Source organism: Leptinotarsa decemlineata, unplaced genomic scaffold (assembly GCF_025532065.1).
Source record: "Leptinotarsa decemlineata unplaced genomic scaffold, Ldec_3_MD MMD2_P_RNA_scaffold_2, whole genome shotgun sequence".
Classification (NCBI taxonomy): Eukaryota; Metazoa; Arthropoda; class Insecta; order Coleoptera; family Chrysomelidae; genus Leptinotarsa; species Leptinotarsa decemlineata.
This window is the reverse complement of record NW_027412529.1, coordinates 12,924,135-12,949,593: the sequence shown is the minus strand read 5'-3', so window position 1 is coordinate 12,949,593 and position 25,459 is coordinate 12,924,135. Positions and strand designations below refer to the sequence as shown.

The 25,459-nt window shown below is 34.5% G+C and overlaps 3 protein-coding genes across 10 annotated transcripts in view; 1 reads left to right on the top strand and 2 right to left on the bottom strand.

Annotated features, from left to right (window-relative positions):
• LOC111513201 (serine/threonine-protein kinase unc-51) overlaps positions 1 to 13,852 on the top strand; it is an 88,998-nt gene extending 75,146 nt beyond the window's left edge. For all 6 annotated transcript variants that reach the window (XM_074183696.1, XM_074183693.1, XM_074183688.1 and 3 more), the window contains 8 exons: positions 992 to 1,166; positions 1,934 to 2,038; positions 2,141 to 2,288; positions 4,030 to 4,268; positions 8,217 to 8,481; positions 8,974 to 9,110; positions 9,165 to 9,300; positions 11,881 to 13,852. In XM_074183696.1, coding sequence (XP_074039797.1) covers positions 992 to 1,166; positions 1,934 to 2,038; positions 2,141 to 2,288; positions 4,030 to 4,268; positions 8,217 to 8,481; positions 8,974 to 9,110; positions 9,165 to 9,300; positions 11,881 to 11,957 — 1,282 coding nt within the window. In that variant the 3' untranslated portion in view covers positions 11,958 to 13,852. The remainder of the gene's footprint in view (positions 1 to 991; positions 1,167 to 1,933; positions 2,039 to 2,140; positions 2,289 to 4,029; positions 4,269 to 8,216; positions 8,482 to 8,973; positions 9,111 to 9,164; positions 9,301 to 11,880) is intronic.
• Positions 13,853 to 16,063: 2,211 nt separating this feature from the next.
• On the bottom strand, positions 16,064 to 19,105 carry LOC141485967 (uncharacterized). Its single transcript, XM_074183731.1, has 2 exons — positions 18,826 to 19,105; positions 16,064 to 18,378 (listed from the first exon to the last, which is right to left on the bottom strand). Exon 2 carries the CDS (start codon positions 17,576 to 17,578, stop codon positions 16,424 to 16,426), a length of 1,155 nt encoding a protein of 384 aa, XP_074039832.1. The 5' UTR covers positions 17,579 to 18,378; positions 18,826 to 19,105; the 3' UTR covers positions 16,064 to 16,423.
• A 405-nt stretch (positions 19,106 to 19,510) lies between these two features.
• LOC111513200 (beta-1,4-galactosyltransferase galt-1) overlaps positions 19,511 to 25,459 on the bottom strand; it is a 318,653-nt gene continuing 312,704 nt past the window's right edge. For all 3 annotated transcript variants that reach the window (XM_074183706.1, XM_074183715.1, XM_074183711.1), the window contains one exon: positions 19,511 to 20,114. In XM_074183706.1, the coding sequence (XP_074039807.1) occupies positions 19,604 to 20,114 (511 nt within the window). In that variant the 3' untranslated portion in view covers positions 19,511 to 19,603. The remainder of the gene's footprint in view (positions 20,115 to 25,459) is intronic.

Sequence of the window (25,459 nt, the reverse complement as noted above, 5' to 3'; positions counted from 1 at the left end):
CATCCCTTGTTTAGGAAAGAAGATTGAAATTGAGGGAAAAAAATAGTTTTTTTGCTATTATGGACTATGCGTCCGCGGCCCAAAAAAAATGAACCAAATGAATCATTGGAAAATAGTCAGTTGTGAGGTTGATAGAGATAGAAAGCAGAAAACTTATGATTCATACCTCAATCTATTTAATCACTACTTTGCTAATTATTCTTCGGATATTGTCGATAACATTACCACTGGCTCGTGCTCATCATTAAAAAGTTAGGAATTTGATAATGAAGGGTCACGTCTATAATTACATACAACCAAAGTTATCACAAATATTAAATCTAAACTAACCCACAATATATATGAAATGAATTTCCATTGAACAACTGAAATAATAAACAACTGATTTGATCGAACTTTTCAAAAATTTATTCATAACAGCCAAGGTTCTATCTACAAAAGTAGATACTACTCTTCCAGAAAATTATCGCCTTACTGAGTGTTTTAAAAGTATTAGAAAGATTTATTATGGAAATGACCCTCATGACCCTCATAAATGAAATTCATGAAGCATTTGAAAATGAAGATTATTTCATCACAATTTTCATAGATCTTTAGAAGGCTTTAACTGCATAAGTCATACCAAGCTCCTAGAAAAACTCAATCTGTCAATAACCGATAATTTAATCTGTTCCCATTTAGAAAACAGTCATGGAACAGTATTAATGAATAATAAATAGATTGAGAAATCAACTGTGGGAAGGAGGGTTTCCTAGGGTTTTTTCTTAGGCCCCTTCTTTTGGACTTTTGGGTTTTATTTAGGACTATTATTGAAATATATTTATTTCCTTTCTTCTGTTTGATACCTATATTGTTTCTACAACAATAATAGTTTTATTTCATTCACATGTTTATACATTTATGAGTTGATTCAAATTTTATATTCTCATTGACTTTTAGCCAGAAACTGGGGAAATGTCTTGATTTTTAAAATGAATATTTTCTTTGTAAGATTTAGGTTACCGGTCCGAACACCCCCCCTGTTATGTGCTCCAGTTGCTAGCCCAACAAGGCCAAGCTTTTTGCATATATCAGACCCTATACCGGTTCCCAGCCAGCGTGAAACTTTTATCAGGTTGCACGGTAAAGTAGAAAAACAAGAAAAGGAGGAAACATCTAAATCGAAGGTATGATTGAAGTGTTTTAGTAGATTTAAACTAAGCATTCATAACCTACACAAAACAGTTACTTTATATTTCATATGTTACTCTTATAGAGTGCAACTTTGATCTTTAATGTATGTTATGTAGTTTAAGAGAATTTTACAGTAAAGTTATGATAAGTAACAATGTTAGGTGATATAGCTTTATGTTGATGTTGCAATGTATTTGCTACTTATCACACTAAAAATTATATATTAACTTCAGCAACAAAATTCAGATTAACTAAATGAGTGAACGAAGTAGCTAACAAAATAAACAAAAAATACAATAAAAAAAGAGGAATTCATAGGCTTCATAAAAAAAACTTTCGAGTGTTTTGAAAACTGCTGTGATCACTTGATATTTTATTGTTTCTGTTCATTTGGACAAAGAACTCAGTAACTTGTAACATATAGTATAATTTGAATACAAATTGAAGTGATGAAACATAGATGCGGTTGAAAACCCCATAATAAACGATGAAAGATATTACCGAAATAATCTTAAAAAGATTTGAAAACTATTTCACAGAAACATATATTCGAGTAATATTTTTCTGATATCCAAGAATTTTTCATCAATAATCCTTAGATAACCAAAACGGAATAATGTTTAATGTACCTACCAATTTTCTAACACATTCTATGTTAGATTGTTATTGAATTTTTTTTGTAACGTTACGTTCATTAGTGGGTCATTTTTTAAAATATTGAATGATTATTTGATATTAAATTGTTATATTGAACATTTAGGTTTCTGCTAATGGAAGCATTCCAAGATCACAGCCAATTACTATGAAAAAGAGACATGAACGCCACAGTATCGACATCGATGTTAGTTCTATGTCACCACCACCTGTAAGTAATCTTTTTTTTTTCAATTCAAAGTATTTGAGTTTGTATAAGATAAAGTTATCAAATAAGATCATCGAGGAAGTTAATAAGTAAAATATATTTCAGATCCAGTATGCTATGGGTACTCCACCGTTTGGAAGGAGAAGATCGATTTCAGGGGGAAGTCTTGGTAGTACTCCTCCTCCTCCAAACATTTGGAATGTGTCACCGACGTCAACTTCCAATCTTTCAAACTCCGCATTGAAACGGTCAGGTAGGTAGAAATTATTATATCACTAAGGCCACTTCAAAATTTCAAATATCTGTTATTCATAAATCATTTTATTGGTTAGCTAGTTTGTGTAACACTTTTGACTTATAAAAAATTTATTTGGAATGCATTAAAAGAAGATTTGATTGAGGTGTATTCAGTTTGCCTTTGTTGAGGGGTAACTGAAGCCAGGTATATGAAATCAATTTTTGACACAAGCCAAGAAAAAAGTCAGGTGTAACAATATCCATACATATGAATAGTAAGGATGTTACACCATGAACCAAGAAACATAAATGAAAGAAAGAAGTGGTACAAATTGATAAGGCGTAACCTAATTGGACTTACAAACACTAAATATGTGCGTGAAAACCACTTTGAGGTTTAGAATAATTTATTTCATGCAACGGTCTTAGCTGGGTCCAATGACGTCAGTAGCGAGTTAGAAATCAAAGTTGTTATGCGTTAAAATACGTAAACTTCAATTATCCATTTCTCAGTTATTTATCGATAGATTTCAAAAAACTTTCTGCTGATTTTTGAGTTTAGTTAAATATAGTTTATTTGAATATAGAATAATAACAAAATGACACTTCTCCATTGCCCAGCAAAATTATTTCCTCATATTCTCTTCAATAGACTGATTCTATGGATAGAAGAACACTAAATCCTACCTGAATGTCATCCAGGATTTTGCAAAAACCGAGGTTATATCAACAATGTTTTTGACGAAAAACTTTGACTTCAAGAGAGGTTTCGACTCAATTAATATTGCTTCTCTTTGGCGAAGCTCTATATACACTGTAGGTATCGTCAGTTCGGGTTTTTTTTTTGGAACATATGGAGAAAAATATATGACTGTTTCGAGAAGCTTAAAATCAACAGAGGGTTACACTAAACCTTTTGATGTCACATGTGGTGTACTGCAAGGCGATTCGCTAAGTTCTATTCTATTTTTTTTATTGCAGATCTTGAAAATTATTTTTGAAAAAAAGAAGTAGGAGGCATAAATATTCATAATGAAAAAGATGCCCTTAAATTACTTTACTTTACATGAATTATTAAAAAAATTGAGGTTTTTCAAACATATATTGCTGATAATCTTTCAGTAAGCCAGTAAAAAAAACAAAATTTAAAAATCACGAGGTGGTCCTCGTCGAAGTGAATACAGATATCTTTTAAATAATAGTTGAGATATTTTGTAATCAATGAACGAATGGATTTTTTTTGTTCCGCCCATTCTCAATACATCTTTTTTTTATCAAGTGAAAAATTACGATTCTAAAACAGAGGAAACAAAATCAAGAACTGTATTATTTTCAGTTTTTTGAAATAGATAATGAAAAATTCTGATATTTTCATGATATCAATTATTTCATTTCAATAATTCGGACTTCCATTGTCTAATATGATATAAATTGATTTGAAATCCCTGAAAGAATTTGTAAAAAATTAAAAAAGATTAACCGAGAAATAACAATTATATCAAGCAAAACATTTATAAAATATTAGACAATGGAAGTCTAAACTTATGAAATGCACCACAAAACTTACTAATTTTTGTTATGAAACTATGAAGTGTTATTGAATGATACATAATGTTGATTCATTGATTTTATTATATACTGATTTCTTTTATTTATTTTTACAATAGACAACTGGTGCACAGTAGTTGATATCAGTCTATTTTGTTTTGGAAAATTGTAATTACAGTTTTCATCAATCAGTTTTTCATTGTTCGCAGAATCTTTAGACACTTCACCTCAAGTCTGCGGTCCACTTGCCAGAGTTTCCATTCTCAGCAGTCCTAATTTGAGTGATAACAATAACACGAGAAGATCCCCGGTATTTGGAACACGTGCCGAGACACTACCCGAAATATCCGAAATGGAAAATTATCAAACTTTCTTTGAAGAAACATCTAACGATAAGCTTCCTATCACTTTCAGACCTTCAAACTTATCAGAAGAGACATTATTGGAGGTACAGTATTGTTACATGTTACACTTGTGGTATCAATACCCAACTCAATAAAACTCTTTTTTTTTCTATAAGTGAAAAATATGGATGTAAAAAAATAAATGGACTCGGCAAACCAATATCTATGACATATATTGTGTTACAGTCGCTAGATTGAGGGCGCATGGGTTACGGAGAAAGAGGGGACCTACGATAGACTGTGACTTCCCCTCCCTCGACAGTGGCGTACACAATTATTTGGGTGATTATAAAAACAAAAATATGTGAAATTTCATATATTTATAGAAAAGTTTCACAGAAACTTCTTATTTTAATTCAAATCTCAGAAAGAAAGAATTTTTAATTATAATACATTTGAAATATGAACATTTGGAATTGTGAAACAGAAACAGTATAAAAGAGTAAGGTAATGGTTACATAAACAATAAGGTTAAGAATTGAATAGAACTGTCTGATACTAAATCTATATTAAAAAACTAATTAATACAGTTTATTGTATTGATTAATTTTTATAATGAGGTTAAGCTTCAGATGCTTGATTCTAAAAGAGATGCTTTTTTAATGTCTTTCGAATGATGACATTATGTCCATTGAATTCTCAAGTCAATTCTAAAGATATATTTGTTTTTTCAACATTTTGAAGCAGTGGTACTTAGCAGAACATACACTACACTATTAATACAAGAGAGTTTTATTGAACAGACACCTGAAAAAGATAAGAGGAACAATAAAACAATGTTTTGATCCGAGAATTTTGATGAGGTTTTAGGTTTTTCATTTTAGATATACAACATTACAAATTCTAATAGAATTGAACTTTTTTATACTGACATAGTGACAACTGCACAGCAGGAAATCTAGTTGCTGGAAAGCATAATGGCTATATCACTATTTGAACTACTTCAAATTGTTTTGGATTACTAAAATTGAATATATAGGGTTTTTGGTGAATATATACACCATATTCTTCTGTATTTTTCAAATTCACATTGCATATATAACTTTCCAGTTAAGTAATAGAAAAATCATGGTATAAGGCTTTTGAGCCACATTCCTCATTATTCGATTTATATGCTATTATTTTATTGATTACAAAATAGAAACAGTTTTTGTTAAAATGCCTCCGACTCGTTTTATTGATGTTTTTAATCACACAAATGATTATTCATAGCATTTACCATTATTTAATACCCACTGTTGTGTCAATGAGCAACAAACTTTGTTGTGTTGGTAATCACCTTGGATTTTGGTAGAATAATTGGATTGCTCACAAACCCAACACGAACTGGTGAAATTTTTAAACATTGAAGAATGATCACACAGGTATTCCTTCAACAGTGTGTAGTTGCAATGAATTATCCAGAATTGAATGCAAACAAAAAACAATTTTCAAAGCACGTTGTACTAGTTTAGGTTCTGGAATGTTTGATGTCAATTTTTATTTCTTGAAAAAGGTCGTAGTTTGAAGTTAGTGAACGGAATTAAAACTAAACTAGTGAATGGCAATAAAGCTTAGGTCACTATTGGCGGATATTAATTAATTATTATGGATTTGATAAGACAACTGCCAGTCCAATAGCATTACCTCAAAATGTTCCCGAACGCCGACTAATGAGGTAAATAACTGGATCCATTTCATTTTAACGTTTATGGAGACAACAGTCGACATTTGCATTCAGTTTATGAAAGCTCTTATGTGAATGATTGCTTTCATCTTGCACTCAGCATTTCTAGTGATCATAACCACAAACTACATAGTCTCAAGTTTTTAGTAATGCCATTCAGCCTCAAAGAAAAGAGGGACAGTGTTAACCCTGTAATAAATGTATCACTCAACAAGGAGACACTTCTACAAGTGATAAGTCATCATCCCTGTCAAGCAGGAGGGGATCTTGGAATTTATTGAGGGGAGAGTGCACTTTAGATAATTTTTTTACTATGAATAATTAAAAATTAGGATTTTCAGCGATAGTTTCTTTATTTAAACGAGTTAGGAGGACTCGTACAGGAATCTGGTCATTGGTTGCGGTTTGGTAATGGGTAAGACTGTAGGACTGGCTCAGACCCATAGTTAAACATTTTATGCGTCCAATGGAGCGCCACTGGCTGGATCCGCCACTGGTGTAAAGCTTTCCATAATGTTTTCCAATAGACATTTAGACATATTCTTTTTTTCAGTTGGTGAAAACTGAGTGAATCATAAATTTTTTTAAAACTGCCACATTGTGATCGTACCAAAGGATTAATTTTTTTAAATTTTTTTTTCATAAGGAAATTTAATAACATCAGTTCAACGAAAAAATCTGGTATAAAATACTGGAATTTGAATATTTAACTGTTCAGTGTTGTTTTTTTTTTCAACAGGACAGTTTTGATACAGAACATAATAATTACAGATTGTGACAGTTATAAAGATATAACAAATATAGCAATACTTTTGAGTCATAAATTTCACAAGTAATAAGATAATAATAATAATAATAATATTATTATTATTATTAGGGTCTCGCCGCGAGGCGCCCGAGACCCTAATGCACTTGCTATCAGCATGTCCAGCATATGCGGTCTCGGCCTATATCCATCGACATAACGCGGCCCTAAGAGTGCTATATTACCATCTAAGGCACTCTTACGGTATTGACGAGACACCGGTGTTGCCCTACGCTCCGGGGAATATTGAATCCGTTGTGGGGAATGAGAAGTGCCGAATTTATTGGAACTATTCGTTCCCCACCCTCAGGCTCATACAAGCTAATAAGCCTGATGTAGCCCTTCTCGACCACCAGACCAAAACGATATTTGTCGTGGAGTTTTCAGCTCCTGGCGAGACGAATATCGTCAAAAAAGAGGAGGAAAAACGGATGAAATATCAAGATTTTCTCTTCGAACTCCGCAGACTCTATCCAGATCACTCTGTCAAGATGGTCGTTCTGATTGTTGGAGTCCTTGGTGGAATGATGTCTTCTCTACTCTCGAATCTAAAAATCATACCGGCTTGCCGCACTAAGGCAGAAATCTTAGCCGCACAGATGCAGAAGGCTGTCATTCTTGGCTCACTGCGTTTGCTCAGGGCACATGATTCTCGGACTCAATGATCACTTACCCCACGGTGTGGGGAGTGGTCATTGGTTGATTATGCTGGCGCGCCCTCCCGAATGTATCGGGGCTTCGGGGGATAGGGCCTGACCAGCGCACACTACGGTGAAAAAAAAAATAATATGGTTGATTATGCTGGCGCGCCCTCCCGAATGTATCGGGGCTTCGGGGGATAGGGCCTGACCAGCGCACACTACGGTAAAAAAATAAAAATAATAATATTTATTAATCCCAAGAAACAAAAATGTTGATTATTACAAGGATAAATATCAAAATAATGATAAAATAATATGATTTGCTCATTAGCAATTGGACGAATTGCTTGAATAAGCATTATAAAATTACATAAAATAACTACCCCAAATAACTAATCTATTTCTTCTATTCCTCTATTTCAAGATTTTATTTCGAAATATTTATTTTCTTGAAAAAATATGTTTGTTGTGAACTTTCTATAGTTTGAAGTCTATAATAGACTAATGGTTGTTTTCACGACTCATAAACTGCAGGTATTTCACATTTAATTTAACCTCAAATTGGAAATGACTGTCTAATGTTCAGCATACTGCAATATTTAGGTTGCCAGATATAAAAGTTGAAAAATGGAACATAAATATAATGTATTTACATAAAAATGAATGAAGACCTGACGAGTTTAATGAAATTGGAGAAAAATCGTAACTTGAGGAAACTTTTCAGTGAAGCCTTATTGAAAGGTTAGATAGTTCAGACCAGTTGACAACTGGTTTTATTTTCGTTATTTTGTCAATTTATTTTGGATGCACGATTTGATAAAGCCCAAGGTAAAGATCTATTACTGTATCTGTGAAAAACATTTTTTAATTTTTCTTTCAGAAAGAACACAACGACATTTTGGCAAAAATTAACTTTGTATATGCTCTGAGTAATTGCGTTTTGGAATTGGCAGCTGAAAGGTCGACGCCTTTGTCTGCTTTGGTGGATCATTTACAACAAAATCAACCAATGGATGAGACAACACGAAAGACGGAACAGCTAGTTTTGATGGTGAGGGCCCTGCAGCTTCTCAGCTCAGGATTGGCCCTGGCATCTGAACAGTTGAAAGCTCAACACTTGAGGCCAACTACAAACGTAAAAAATGGTAAGGAAAATTCAGCTGTTAGGTTCTATCTGTTACTTTCTTATCATTTAGGGGCTTCAAGGGAGCTACCTCTTTCAAGAACTTGAGTCTACTGATCAGAGCTTCTTGCTGTTATTATCAGATCTTCCACTCATGTGTACCTCAGCTAACAGTGATTGGTAACTTTTCATGTTCTTATTCAACCAGATAATTTCAGCATTTTTGACGATTGTTTGGTAAATTTTTAGCTTATCTTTGCCCAGTCACTTTATTCCAATGCTGTCTTATTTAATTGAATTTATTTTCACACAAAACAAATTGAAAATCAACATTTGAACATTTACAGTAATGTATTCAGGTAACACTTTCTCATGAGATTTTCAATTAACAGTTTACAGAACCGCATTATGTCTCACTATACATTAGCTTCTTCAATAGCAAGCCTGAAGAAGCTAATGAATAGTGAAACACGTGTTAACTTGATTACTGTGCCAACTTGTTTATTTGTTTCAGTTGTATCAGCAATGAATACAAAGTTCCGGATAGCCCTACAGGAATGTAAACAGCTCAACTCTACAGGACTGTTGAACAAAGTTGGAACGAATACTGCCACAGTTGATAAGATTTTGTATCAGCATGCGATACATATGGTACCTTACTTTGGATGTTCATGCTTCACCTATTTAACGTTTCTATTATTTCAGTGTCAGTCGGCAGCTTTAGACGAGCTTTTCAAGAAACCTGAGGAATGCTTCACGAGGTATCAAACTGCTCAGATTTTGTTGCACAGTCTTTCTCAGCAGACTCAGAACCAACGGGATAAAATGATACTTCTGAAATGTAAGTATACAGTGAATATACGCTGTCTGTTCAAAAAATTTGGTGAATTTCAATTTATCTCGAACATATTCATTTATTCATCAATTTCTATTTTGTCCCCCTCAAAGTAGTCCCCCTTAGATATAATACACTTGTTTTTTTTCTGATCGATTCGGATATTACTTGATGAAGATTCAGAGTAACTTCATACATAAACTACATCTTACGATTTGATCTGCATAAATTTCATTTTCAGATCAAAAAGATCGAATCATAAGGTGTAGTTTATGATAATACACTTGTGCCAGCGTTTTTCTCAATCTATGAAGCAGTTTTGATATGCACTTTTTGGTATGTCCTTCAGCTTTTTCAGCGATTCGGTTTTCATATACTCAATCGTTGCAAAACACCGTTCTTTCATGGGTCTCTTCAATCTGGGGATTAGGAAAAAGTCGCAGGGGGCTAAATCTGTCGAATACGGTGGTTGAAACATGATTACGGTGTTGGTTTCACTTGATTAGAAAACGCAAATATTGATTCCATAAATATTTTGCAAACTTTTCAATTCAGAATAGTTTGTGAGGTCTTTCCTATTCTGCTGAATAGTTTTTCCAGTAATCTCAGTCAATATATCACTTTTTATTGAATTCATTTGTTTGCTATAATTAATACAGAACTAGACAACAGAAATCATATCACTGACTTATCTGAGGATGGAGATCCATTCACCTTTTCAATAATATAGGAGAGGTAGGAAAGATTTTACTGGCCTTGAACTCTTATTTGAATTGTCATGGAATTAATTTCTAAAAGAGTCAGGAAAAAGTTGAGGAATATATGAAATTCTGTGATGTTCCTTATATCTTTAGGTTTGATCTGGAATATCCAGATTTTTTACATTGATGCTTATGATTGTGACAAATACCTCTAGATATTGCTTTCTTTGAACTAATTCTACCCGTATAGTCAAAACTAAAAAATTTTCTGAGAGCATTTGTGTATTTCTACTATTTTGTATCTTGCTTGATAGTTGCGGAACCGCTTGGTGTTTGAGGAACTTTGTTAAAAGGATCCCTTTTTTTCTATTTACAATATGTTTTGTGATATTCTGAAAATCCAAAACTAATATTTCAATAATGTAAGCCCAGGTTCTGCATCTCCTAACGCACTATTCTTCATATCACGTATCATCAACTTTTTACAAATTATTTGTAAATGGTACTTTCTTTTAACTTTTAATAACAATTGCATGTTAACGTCTAAAATTTTTGAGGAATGAAATGGCTGAAGCCTAAGAAAGGTTGATTAAAATAATTCTCCGGGGAAACATTTTTAGTTTGATTGAGGTGAATTGTGTGTCAATTTTCTGTATCCTGAACTTGTCATCAATTTCAACAGTAATTCAAAATTAGAAAGGGGAAATATTTTTAGGAATAAAAAACTTTTCGGTTTTCTACTTCTCCAGCATTAAAGAAAAATATATGTTGGTCACACAGAAGTGTGTTTCACATACAAACTAAAAGAAATACCCCTTTCGAACCAACTACTTTTATGTGAACATTGAATTACCTCGAAATCACTCTGTACTCCAAATATTCGCTGTAGAATTGAACCAGATATCACTATTACAATCTGTAATATATGAAAAAGTTGATATAAAATGTTACTTACATAGAATAATATCATCCTCAATAGTGTACTTCGAAGTTTTGGGACAAGAAACATCAGTACCGTTATGCTCATTGTATGTTATGACTTAATGTCACCGAAAAAGACATATATGCTCTTGTTACTTCATAAGATTATTATATACATACTGTAATCTTGACGAGAGTAGATTTGTGTCTTTCGGTTATATAAAGTCGTATTTTTATGAAAGAATTTAGTGCTTTGTCTTATCTAATCACCTCATCGCCATCGTTTTCGAAAATATTACAAGTCTCTTATTCCGATACTTGAAACTATATAATTGATGATGATAGTTTGCCATGTAAGTTAAATTTTATTTCATATATTACATTGTGTAGCATTCCTATGGATGATATATGTTTCAATTCTATTAGTGTCCGAGCGAAACTGGTTTTTACGACCGAAAATTACAATCAGTCAGTTTTTTTTTATCTTTAAATCACAACGTTATATAGTCTTCGACATTTTTACTCATTGATAATCCACCTAATCCTTATTTAATAAAAAATATCAATTGCACCGAGTCACTACATGATTAGGCACGTGGACGCGGCAAAATGTCTTCGTCGCTTGTATGAAATTCAACGCGCCGAACATGACCGATCACAGCGCGAGAACTCCCGAATGCAGTTTCGGTTTCGGTCGTAGTTTCGGCAGGTTTGCCGCCGAAATCGAAACTAAACCAAAACTCGTTTTTTTGCCGAAACTCGACCGAAACCGAACTTTCGGTCAAACACTAAATTCTTTAACGAATCTTTGGACCACAAACTGAATGGACAAAAGTTTTTCATGTATAATTCAATGTTCATATGAAGGTATTTGTTTGGAAATTATTTGTTCCTTTCGTGTAATTCAATATTCATATGAAAATAGTTTTGTGCAAAATTAATGCATGTTTGATTTTTTTTCCAGATAAAGAAGCCGTCGAAAAAAGGTTAACATTGCTTCAGAAGCAAGGCCTCATATATGCTACAGATCTCATTCAATAATCGTATTTACAGAGTACCTTTTAATATTTAACATAAAAATAGGTGATAGATGAATATCTCATATCTTAACCTATATTCCTGCTTGATTATTCTCATATTCCTTATGAGTGCGTTGCAGTTTATTAGTTACATTTGTCGTTATTTAATTGAAACATATTTCTACCAATCAGACCTGAGACATAAGCTGATGAAATATTTCCATTTCCGTAATTGCAGTAACTCCAGAATGTTTAGCATAAAACTGTGTCACAATCTTGCCCTGTAATATGTAACTTTGCAAAAATTTGTGTTTTACAACAGATTATCTGCAGGATATACGTGACTGTTGGAAAACTAATCAAAGAAGACTAATGACGGTCCTTCACGACGGACATTCACGGAGGGTTTCGTGTTTAGAGAGTTGCAGGCAACATCTTTTGTTTTTTTACACTGTTGGAAGGAACATATTTTTCTTGCACTGCTGCTCCTTCAAAATTTCGATTAGATATATATCAAAATTAAATTGAAAACACAAAATTTCTCCAAAATATTTCTTCGCTTTCTAAATTTTTTAGAAGTGACTTTCAATACATTCAGATGTGTTCATTCAGCATTGTTCACTGTTCTTGAAATGGAATATTTCTCTCACTTCATCAAAGGAAGAGATTTTATTTGGAGAAAAATTTAACCTGTCGTAAATATTTATTGCAATCCGTTTCTCGTCTCTCTTTCTGATCTTGCCATTCGTTCTATATAAAATTCTACAACTGATTCGAGTAGAGAATTTAACACCACCAATTTATTTATTTTGAACAGTTTTTCAAAGAACTACATAAGGTTAGTTGTTTGGTGGTTTTAGATTGCATATTTTTCTCCAAGTAAATTCGTCTTTGCTATCGATTATCTTAACTTGTTGACTCAGCAACGTAGATGTTAGGAACTGACTGTGTAATTTATTAGTTTTTAGTGTTGAATTTATATGTATCCGGGATGCTGGTTTATGGAACAAAATGTATGATAATTTAAAATAATTTACAATGATTTAGTATCAATTGAAATGTTGAGATATTCGGTGGTGTATCTGAAATAATTTTTTCATTTTCAATCATTTGAATATTTTTCAATTAAATGTATCTATTGTAAATACATTGTGGAGTGGAATGCGGTTCAGAATTCGTTTTGTGTGTCTGTTTCCGTGGTTTGAGAAGATGTAGTGAAGTTTCATTGTCATACTTTGGTTTTGTCATGAACTTTGCTGAATTTTGAATGGTAGCTATAAACTAATAGTGCTCACTCGAGATTTTCAAAAGTTTTGATATGAGTTTTGCTGAAAACATTTTTTTTATTTGAAAGCAGATAGGTAGAATTTAGGTAACTTAATTGTAATCTGTATAATTTAACTCGAAAGTTTTTTTTGAAGATATTATTGCAGATAATTTTTCGGATATAATGTACACTGGGCGGTGAAGAATCAGCAAATAAAGTTGAAAAAATCACATTCTGACTTCACGTGATGAATTGGCACAAGTATAATTATCGATTATATCATTGCAATTTTTCTATATGTACTCTAACGTAGATACCTGATGACCCTTTGCAGTTGCTTTCTCACACTGACTTTCAGAATATTGCTTACTTTTAATAATATTGACCCAACATTTTCATTTTTGATTGAAGAGTATGGAGGACTCATGACTACTGTGAACTATGACAACTGATAAAAAAGAATTTCAACAACTTTTTGGTGCTAGCATGAATTTTTTTCAAGATAAGCTTTGTTTTCATGACAAAACTTTTTGTGTTGTGAAACTACTTGTCGTGAACTTCCGTGTTAATAATGTATACTGAGTTCTTTATCTGATTGTTAATGTCTGGGTTGTAATTGGTGAATGCTTAATAGATCTATTGGAAAGTGATATATTAGATTCTTTGTATAACCACCAACTCATGTTTATTTCAGAGTATTTAATAAATAAATATATTGATGAAACTTGATTTCTTCATTAATATTTTATATTCATTGATTTCAGTATGAATTAATGAAATGTGGAAATTTATCTCATATTCATCCCATCTTTTCTCTTATCTAAAGTTGAAGAAAATGTCACAAAAAAATCTAAATTTCGGAATGCTGTTAATTCTCTGAGAAAAAAAATCACGAAATTCCCATTTTTATTTATTAACTATCAACCCCATGAAATACAATATTCACAAAATGAAATGACTATTTATCATCCACTCTTCATAATTAGTCATTTATTTATTTACTTATTGATTTATTTATGGCTTTGCCTATTTTTACAAAATAATTAACAAATTCACACATATGTACTGCAACAATAATCTATAACTATCAGTTGGATGTAGGGACAATAACAAATTACAATCCTTTCAGTCTTTTTGAATGCTTTTAAAGAAGAATCAAAAAGTTCTAAGTCAACGTAAGTGTGTCTCAACATTCTACGTATAGTCTTATTATGGCCATAGTTGGTATGATGAAAGGGTACTTTGAAGATTTCCGTGTTTCTTGTTCTCGTTGGATTCACATTCAAAGTTTCAAGTTCAAAAAATTCCGGGGAAATTGATGCTACCATTGATTATTTTGTGAATCTGTGAAAGATCTGACTTATCTATTAGCCAGAGTATTCAAGTTAGAATGACCAATATAATAATAATAAATTCACCAATATGATATCCCTGTTTATATGCAGACTACTTTAAAAACTTGTTTCGAACACTTTCAAGCATATCATATCAATATGAGTGGTACCAAATTGCGGAGTTGTATGCGATTATTGATCTAACACCTGAACAGTATATGATTTTTAAGGAAGATAAAGATTCCTCTGCAGATCTAAGAGTGAAACCTAACATTTTTAGAGTTTTCAAAGTAACATTTGCAACATGGGGTTTGAATGGCATTTTTGATAGAGTTTGTTGATTTTCTTATCGGCAATGTCGCATATAGGCGCAGATGACGAATTTACGCAGCCTCAATGAAGCATTTTAAAAACATCGCATTTGTTTGGTTAAAATGTTGTTAAATGATCTTTTGGTGAAGCAGTCACTTGGACTTGTTTTCTATCTACTAGGCGAGTAGTTTTGTTGAATAATAGTAATCATTATTAGCAGTTGCAAAAAAAGTTCCAGAAACTTTTTGTTTATGAAACAGAAGAGATATTTTCGGAGAAGTCTATACCTATTTGTAGAAACTAAAAACCATAAAAAATGTTTCTTTGTTGAAATTTAAATAGATTGGTATTAAAATCGCGTTATTTGGTAATAGTTGTACATTTCTGAATTCTTCAATTCTTTTATTACCCGAGTCTCTTATATCTTGAATTTCTGTATTATTGGTAGACTTTGGGTGGTTCCGGCTTTGAATTTGTCGGGGACTCCTGTATCATAACCTCTGCGCAAATTTCCAGGTTTGACTTATAGGCTTTTCAGTTTGTTTTTCACAATTTTGATGAGATATAATCGAGACAGGGTAAAGTCTAGTATTGTGACACACTCAGGACCGGATTAGCAACTATTTACGCCCTAGGCCAGAGATCTGCATTACGCCCCCTCCCAGCAGACGTTCGGGGGGGGGGGGCATTTTCGGCATATTAAATGGTGCGCCCTACCTTTCCGGCAAAACTAAAAAAATTGTGTGAGAGATTACAATATCTCGGTTATTATTTAGATTATCAGTGATCTTACACATTCATTTTCAAGAAAATAATTTAAATCGATCAGTCAATAACAGCGAAATTCCAAAATGTGTGAAAAGGAAATACAGAAAAGGTTATGTTGAAAAATAAAACACACTACACTACTTAATTAACACAAACATTTATTAACACAACACGGTATTTACTAACGAAATGACTTTTAACATCGTTTTAAAATTTCCTCTTCCTGGCTTTGGACCAGGCAAACGATTGGATGGTGTTGGTGAAATCTAATGTTTTGGTTACATCATTTTCAATATTGAGGAGAGCGAGAGAGTTGAGCTTTGTTTGGGTCATGTTTGACCTATGGTATTCCTTGATCCTTTTTAAGCAGCAAAAAGACCTAAAAATACAATTAAATTGTGACACTTATAAAAAAAATTATACAGAAAACAAAGTAATAAAAAAGTAGACTATTCAATTTTATGAAGTGATTGAAGATTCATAAAAAATGTAGTATATTAGAAAGTTAGAGTAATTTGTGGAATCTTACTTTCCCATTTAAAACTGTGTGTGATCCCAAGAAGCTGACAAAGTACAAAGTAGACTTTGTTTAATATTTGTTTACGTTATTTTAGTTTAGATTAAAATCTAGAGCATTGAAATTGTAATACAAAGTAAATGGTTTGTTATTATTTGACTTACCTCTCGGCCGATGCGTTTGTTACTGGAGTACAAATAAACATTCTTAGCAAAATTTCGACATTTGGATAGATATCTTCCAATTTGTTTCCTATGATCCACTTGTACAAAGACAACGGCTTTTTATTTTTATTTTCTATTTTGTTTGTTGACATGTGCGACCTCATCAAAGATTGCCGGCTCTAAATCATTTTCAAATACACTGAGAAGTTTGTTAACCACAACTTCAATTTCTTCTGTCGTGAGATCTGAGAGTTTGATTATTGCAACGAACCTTGTAACAAATTCCTCATAGGCATGCATTCTTGCTGTAAGTTCTTGTTTAACTTTATCAATTATCGGAATAAATGTGTTAACTCTAAAGCTGTCTCTTCCAGTAGTAAAAGAAACTTCGCCATCTCGAGTCTCATCATCTTGAAGTTTTCTTGTTTTCTTACGTCTGTTATCATACTCATAAATTTTGGTTTCACTAACATCAAGTGCTTTGTTTTCATAAATGTCAAACTGATTTCTGAGCTCTTCAAAGAAGGATATCAGTGAGTTGAAAACTTCTGTTACGGCCAGTGCATCAGTGTCTTCATTTTGCACATATTTGTTAACCTTATTGAGCCTGAAAAGAATAGTACCCCATAACTTGACAATTATAGCTGTTTCCAAGCGGTTCAATCTGCTTAGTAGGCCTTTAGCTTCTGCTCGAGTGTTAGCCTTCTGATCTGTGTCACTTTCCAATATTTCTAGAGCTCTGATAATTGCAGGCCATTCTTCTTGTAAGGCTCTTAAAGCGTCATGTCTAGCAGACCATCTTGTTGTGGAAAGGCTTTTGTTTGTTAGTGTTGTGTTTTTGCAATTATTTAACACCGCCCATCTATGTGTAGAGCTAGAAAAAAAATTATACAGCTCTTGAAGCAGAGTAAATAGTGACACTGCCTCAATACAAGAATCTACGGCGTGAGTCCCAACTAGGTTTAGAGAGTGTCCTGCACACGGGATATATGATGCCTCCTCTAATATATAGTCTGTAACTTTCTTGCCAAGGAGCTCAATATACTCATCACAAATAGTGGATGAAAGATAGGAAATATGTCCTATACCAGGGTTTCCATACTTTCTGATATGTTCACGCAAAAATGGATCAAATTCAGCAAGGACTTCTAGTAACATCATGTAGTTTCCATTCGAGTTGGAACCAAATAACTCTGTTGACCCCCTAAATGGCAATCCTCGTGAAGCTAGAGCTTTAATGACCACAACAACTCTTTGTAGTAGCATTTGCCAGGAATTCATTTCTTGATCAATCACTTCAGTCAATTGGGAATTAACCTTTCCTAGTTTCTCCCCTCTCTCTTTTGAAGTGATTGTATTGTTTTTGTGTGAAACTGAGTTTTCGTGCTCTTTTAGCCTTGCTGTAACATTATTCCAGTCACTAAAGCCATTTTTCACAAAAGATGATTCCAACTGAGATTCTGAATGGAAAAGACGGCAAGGGCCACACAAAACTGCACATTTGCTTTCAGAGTAGACGAGCCATGCTCAATTTTGTTTTTCCCCATTTGCTAAATGTCTATAAAAATGTGCACTTGAAAAACTCCAAAAACGGTTGCCATATTCCTTCTTTGCCTTTGAGAAATTTCCTTCTTTATTTTGAATTATCCCATGTTGAGACACGTAATCACGTAGTTCATTATTTACAACCCAGTTTGCTGGATCGGGATCAAAACAAAATGGTTCAAGTTCAGGTTCATGTTCTAGTGGTGTTGGCTTATCAATGCTATTTGAAGGGCTCTCAGGGTCGGGGTCTCTCTGTGGTTCGGATTCAAATGCTAAAGATCTTGTGTCCGGTTCCGGCGGTTCCGTTTCTGTTCCTGAAGTAAAAGACTGCAGGTGAACAGAGGTACTAGTACTACTAGGAGTACTGGTGTCCAAAAATAAACCGTCATCTTTTTTGGTTTGGGTCTTATCTTGTTCTTTAGACAGCCAATTTTTCATTGTCCCAGAGAACTTCTTGCTCTCTTCTGTTTTCAATTTAGCTCTTTTTCTGAATTCAGCCCCAGATAGGCGTTTTTTTGGTTGGCTCATTTTAATACCTGCATAAAAACCACGATATTATTAGTACCACATATAACAAGGAATTGGAACTGATTTGACTTTAAATGTAATGTATTCATATTTTCATCATATACTACTGTACTCTATTTGGCTTCGTGCTTCGTCCTGTCCAAACTGACCGACTACCTAACTCATACATAATAAACGCACAGTCGCACAGTACAGTATTATTTTTTATTTAGCAAAAGGCAAAACTGAGGCACAAATTTGATAAATTCGTCAAAGACTGATTTTATTACTATTATAATTATAAATATTATATATTATATGAATGTAATAGTTATAATTATAAAAGTTATATATTATATAGCTATTATATTATATAATTATGACTTAATAGTATTATACTATATAATATTATGAATTTTAATAAAATATTATAAAATAAAAAATTAGGTATTTTATGAATTGTTTTAAAAACTTACCTTAGCCGTTTAGAAATGGGTAGAATCCAACAAGAAGAATACTTCGTAATCGTAATGCGTAATGCACAACAAAATCACCAAACGATAACCTAACCTCACACCACACGCACTTGATAGCTTGTTACTGACTACTGTTCGCAGAGGTCACAGAGGGCGTGGGTTCGGCGGGATGGGATAGCAGTGACACGTGATCGTGAGTCATTCACCGGGCACCACCCCTGCGCCCCCCGCAAGCTTGCGCCCTAGGCCATGGCCTAGGTTGGCCTTATGGGTAATCCGGGCCTGGACACACTATATTAATATATAGCTGACCCCTTATTAAAACTATATAGACGTGTTGCTATTGATTTAAAAGTGAAATATTATAAATAAAAACGATTTTTCATAAATATTGTAATAAACTATAATCATTCATTTCCTACCAAGATGTAAGTATTAAGGGTATTTTAAGGTTAGATTGGGTAGAAAGGTTAGGTTAGGTTAGGTTGGATTATTTTGCAATTAAATACTATTATACTTCTTACTATTATACTATTTATGTTTCATATAGCTATATTATATAGAGTGTCACAATACTAGACTTTCTCCTCGAGACATAAGACCCTCTGTGTAGCTCTTCTAGGATTCCAACATTGAATAACTGAAGGACGTCAGGTGGTGGATTGAGTAAGAAAATAAAAAACAGTTCATTTTTCTTACCCTATATTAAATCAACGGATCCCAATTAATTTATGTACAAAAATATATACAACTGTAATGTAATACTGATTCAATCTCATTATCTTTCCAAACTCGGCTTCAACAAACTCATGAGCTTGTTGAACACTTTCCCTGTTGGCACACTCAGATCTGCCAAATTACATTTTTGCTTCAATCTTTCATATTGTTGTCTCACAGCAGTGGTTAAAACATATTTGTAACGGTAAGCAGTCTTATCGACGACCGAAGACGTTTTGATGCAATCGTCACCACCGAACTCGCAAATTCTGTAGTGGTGCAAAATGGCGGCGTCCGACGGGACATTTAGAGTCCCGTGTCCGGGGATGAACTCCCACACGAAATGATTGCCTGCCTCGACAGTCAGCTCGGGCCGACATATGTATTTTGAGCGTTGTTTGTGGGGGTGCAATTTGCTTCTTCGGCGTGTTTTTTTCAGCGTTACAAGATTAGCAGACACCGGATCTTCGAAGTCAAATACTGAATCGTCGTCGCTCCACTGGAGGTAGAAGAAAGCGTTCTGGAACGAGAAGGATCCCGTCGATCGGGTGTTGTGTCGATGGGTTAGGTAACTGTAACAAAATGATTCGAATTAAAGTGAATATGAAATAACAAGTTAATAATGCTAATTATAATAAATACATTTTATTGTCAGAAGAATACATCTTATTGACAAAACATGTGCAAATTAGGTAAATTGAAATGTATAATTTCATGAAAAATGAGAAATAAAACGTTCTATGTATTTTTACCACTTGTATTTAGTCATGCGAACTCTTCCGTGAAGGTATCTATAGGAGAGACAATGTTACAGCTACGATGTTACAGAATACCACAGTTGTTTGTGATATTTACCTTGTATGTATTTATGTATATAGTAGGGTGAGTGAGTATATACCTACAGCACTTAGGCCACATGTGACCCATTGTACATCCTCCCGAGGAGTTGTCCTCCTAGGCCATCGTCCATCCTGTCCTTTCCAGGAAGGTGGACAGGTCACTAGGAAACATCTCCTTTATATCGGCAGGTGTAGGCCAAGACTCGCCGAACACACACTCTCTTTGGCAACCTTGATGAGGTTTTCTCACGGCGGCCTCCGCGAAGGTTTTGGAAGGTGCAGCGACATTACTGTCGTTGCGCGGCTTCATCAACCTTCCTGGGGTTCCCCTGGTGGAGGTACACAAGTGAGGGCGCTTTCCTGCAAGAGCAGCCGGTTCCTTGCCTTTATTCAAGGCGGCGATCTTGGCGCCCGCCGTATGAAGTGCCCTTGCTGTTGGAGGTGAAGTTGGGGAGGAGAAGGGTGCACTTATAGTTGCTGCCACTCCTGCCTCTTTCGCTTTCTTTCTCCTGTCGGCCTAGTCGCCGCCTTTGTATTATATCACGAGGTGATCTGCTATGTCCAGCCACATTCCTATCGGTAGATTGGGGTGGACATTTCTGTTCATCCCCATCCACCACCATAGATTGAGGTGAGCACTTCTGTCCAGCCTCGGGATTGGTTTTTGTTGTGCCTGTTTTGTTTGTTTCATATATGTGTGTTCCCACGAGTGGCAAGTAAAAGGGTTGGTCTCCTCTGACAGAGTCCCGCATTATCAGAGGGAGGCCTAACCCACAAGTAATATTTACCTTGTTATCAGATCTTGTTATTACTTTCAGTAATATTCAAAAGTTGCTGGGGATACAGGCCAACAAAAGTAAAATTGTGGTAAAAATAATTACCTATGGTGTGAAGGGTTTCACGACCGGTGTCTGATAAATCATTCAATTTCGAGTTTCTTAGGAATGGTCTGTTGGTTTTTAGGCTCGTAAAACTGCTTCTGAAGAAACACTTTTTCCTATTCACTCTATTTTGTAAAAAATAGGGTATAATCAAACATTTTTTTTTTCTAAATTCAGCGGAGAAGTTGATTTGGCATTCGTTCCAATGCATTTTTTGATTAATTATAACTTAGGAAATCAGTGTAACTATTTTCATTCGGGTTTGAAGTCCGTCTTAGTTTGGAACTGCATCCTAACGTTTCGCCAGCACGAGTAGCTGGCTTCTTCAGAGGTTTATTCATCTTGAAGATTCACCGATGACTGGTGATTTCTTCTCCGTAGGTTGTATTCCATGCAACTGCGGAATAGTTTTTATCGGTAACACCAAAAGATCCGTGGGTACAAGGCTGAATGAACATCGGAGAAACTGTAGATTAGGTCAAATAGACAAATCGGCAGTAGCGGAACACGCGCTTAGTGAAGGAGATCACACGGTACTGTTTGAAGATGTGAAACTACTTGCCCCCGATCATGAATACCATAGTCAGTTGTACGGGAAGCCCTAAACGGAGAACTACAACAGAAAAGAGAAGGCGGTAAAGCTTAACCGGATTTGGAATCCCATACTCAAAGATGCTAAGTCTGGCCGTACACGGATCATATATTTGCAGTTGAGGCAACCACAACATTGTGGCCACGTTGACTGCACTTCGCGGTTGACCCAACCACATTTTTGTGTTCGACTTGCGGTCATATAAACCGCACTTGTAGTTGAGGCAACTGACATCAAAAATTGAATGCTGTGAGACCAATATGTACGCGGTTGGGTACGACTGCAAGTTTGTGGTTAGTGTACGGCGGATGCCGCGATGACATCAAACTTGCACTAAACTTAGTGCCAGTTTTAATATGGATTTCGAAGAAGAAGCACTACTACTATTTTGAGGAGAAGGAGAAGACGTAGGAAGGTACGATCGTTTTGGGTACATCCACTTCTGGTTGCGTGACAACAAGAAAGAAATTTTTATATATTTTTTGAAGGTGGTTGACAATGTTTCATGGTGCATTCCATCAGTTTGGACCTCCATTGTCTAATATGAAATTGATTAAAATCCCTGAAAGAATCTGTGAAGAAATTAAAGAGATTAGCTGAAAAAACAATTTTATTAAGCAAAAACTGAAATCACAATGAAATAACGTACAAGCAACAACCGGTAAACTCCGGCATGACGAAAAAAAATTTTTAATTATTTCAGAATGTCCATTAGTTCTTTTGATGAACTAATTAGAATTTTGAAATAAAAAAGTACACGACGGTGTACGCGGTTGGGTACGACTGCAAGTTTGTGGTTAGTGATCAGCAGCAAGTTGACTGCAGACGCCCGTTTTGACTTTTGTGAACGCCCGTGTATTTGTAGTACAGTATTTCTTATGGGTGGCTTGAGTTCGCTGGAACGCCACTGCAATTGTGTGGTCGATCCGACCGCAAAGCGATCGTCTTCTCCTTCTCCTCAAAATAAGTAGTAGTGCTTCTTCGAAATCCATTTTGAAACTGGCACTAAACTTTGACACCACAAAATATAGATGTCAGTTGCCTCAACTGCAAGCGCGGTTTATATGACCGCAAGTCGACCACAAAAATGTGGTTGGGTCAACCGCGAAGTGCAGTCAACGTGGCCACAATGTTGTGGTTGCCTCAATTGCAAATATGTGGTCCGTGTACGGCCGGGGTAAAGTAGCAACAGCGCAATGCAATGTTACGGTTCTTAGAGACGACAGGTTACTCATTAATAAGTAACCGTAACCAATAATAACTCGCTAACAACAGGTACGGCGGGAATATATACATCATTAACAGGTAATAACACTTCGGTCAATACCAACACAACAAGAGAGGCGGACTACCTGAGTAAACATAAACACAACTTACGGACTAGAAATCACCAATCATCGGTATATCACCAGGATGAATAAACCTCTGAAGAAGCCAGCCACTCGTGTTGGTGAGACGTTAAGATACAGTTCCAAACTATGACGGCCTTCAGATCCGAATGAAAATAATAGTAACACTTGAAATCTCGGCCGCGAAATCCTTAAAACCAACTAAGGGAATTGAAAATAAAAACAGAATATTTGTAGTAAAATTTTCAACTAATAACTGCAGTAATATCTACCTGAAATATCTTCAGTAAGATACGATTTATACTTCAGGTATTGAAGCTGTTCAAAAGACAATCAGTATCAATACTGCAGATCATCGTGAAGTCCATCTTTGAAACCAATGGGTGGATGTCTGTTTCCGCAACGTCTGTTGCGGAGTAACGCTAAAATGTTATAATGGATTAAAGAGAGGGGCATCCTCCAACATCTCGCACCAAGATTGAAAGAAGAAAGGCGAATTGTCATTCAAAAGCTCGTTGCATGTTTAGATACTTCTGTTAGCAGAAAGAGTGATAACTCGCCTCTGCGTATCAAAACTCGTTTTGCAGGGAAACAGAACGAAGAACAGAATCGATTGATAGTCGTAGTCGTGTACATCGAAAATTGCAAAGTTGAGTCACACCGCCGAAAAGATTACAATGGGGAAAGTTCCTCAATTTGGGTTATTACAGCAAATGCAAGTTTGAACAAAATAAAGTTGAGTTTAATTCATGAGTTTTTCAAATTAACTTCGAAAAGTATTCAAATTGATGTTTCAAATGTTTAATCTTTAAAGGGATTTGTTTCTAATTCACATATTGGCAACAGCGTCTATATAAAGTTGAAATAATTTATACGTACCTAGATATTCTACTTTAAAAAAGGAAAATTATCTTTATAAATCAACAATTAAAGCAAACTATAAATTATAGTTCAATACCACCTCCACAAACCACATAAACAACAGTTGTTTTGTTATTTATTTATATAGAGGAAGATAGGTTAGGTGCTCAAAATTTCATATGTCACAGAATGTCTCGGAACTCGGAACATAAGTAAACAGAACAGCACGTCTCTGAAATATGTCATCTTTGTTTGTCTCATACAGGTAGCAGATTAATTGTCCTTTATTGGCTATAACCGATGTTGAAATAAAAACGAATCCCTTTAAATGTTGAATGCATTATTGCATTTTTCTTTTTTAAGTATTTAAATAATTTTTTCAAGAAAAAGGTTGAAATGATGAAGTTTAAAATGCGTTGTTTTAGAGTTCTTTTATGAAAACTACTTGATTTTCGTCAGGAGGAACATTCCCCATTAATCGGGTTTGTTGTACGAATATGTTAAATCTCAAGGCCAGGCGGTTGTGGCGGCAGATTATAACAAATTGGTTTGAATAGTACCTACCTACCTATTCTGTGGTGGATTTCTTGAATACTTATGCCGTTGATACTTACAATCCAAATTTGGATATTTGCGACTTCTAGTTATAACTAGTGGTCAAATTTCACATTAGCAAGTGAAAATTCAAAACCAATTGAAGACCGAATACGGCCCTCTTTGGCAAATGAAGTCCACTTATGGCCAATAAAAAACACCTCACTTTTGTCCTTAATCTATTTCTACAATTAACTCTTAATGGATCACAAACAAGACCTGACATAGTTCAGGGTGACTAATTATACGTAATGGAGGTTTATTTTGTAAAGAAGGTAAGTAATTATCTTTATTTTGTTGACATTTACCATGGAAACCGTGGTAATTATGAAAGTTGTACGAAACTGCTTGTTTGAAGTTTCCTGAATCCGATTTATTTACATCTAATTGGAAAACCACGATGACGTAGGAAGTGATGAGTATAAAAAAACTCCTAAAAGTGCTTAATTAAAAAAATTTTGCTCAGTATGTAACCGGTAAACATGTATGTAACCGGCAAAATATAGGTCATATGATGATTTTCATGAAACGTCTGGAATCATACCAAAATAGTTCTAAACAATTATGTTACTAATGGGATGATTACAGAATTTATAAATGCAGTGTACACAGTACGGACGTAAGTAGCTCCCCCTCCCTCCCTTTTAATTTCTGAATCGGACAAGATATCAAGGTCAGACAAAATATTCATAAAAAGGTATCATTTTCAGTACTTTTTGATAAGAAAGACAGCAGTGTTGCATCAGTCGTCGTCCAAAGGGCGCTGCACAAATTGTCTTCTCAAATGACGCATTCAAGGTC

Bases quoted from the DNA above. Each gene is read 5' to 3' on its own strand.
- LOC141485967 (XM_074183731.1), bottom strand. From the start codon at position 17,578: ATGAATTCCTGGCAAATGCTACTACAAAGAGTTGTTGTGGTCATTAAA.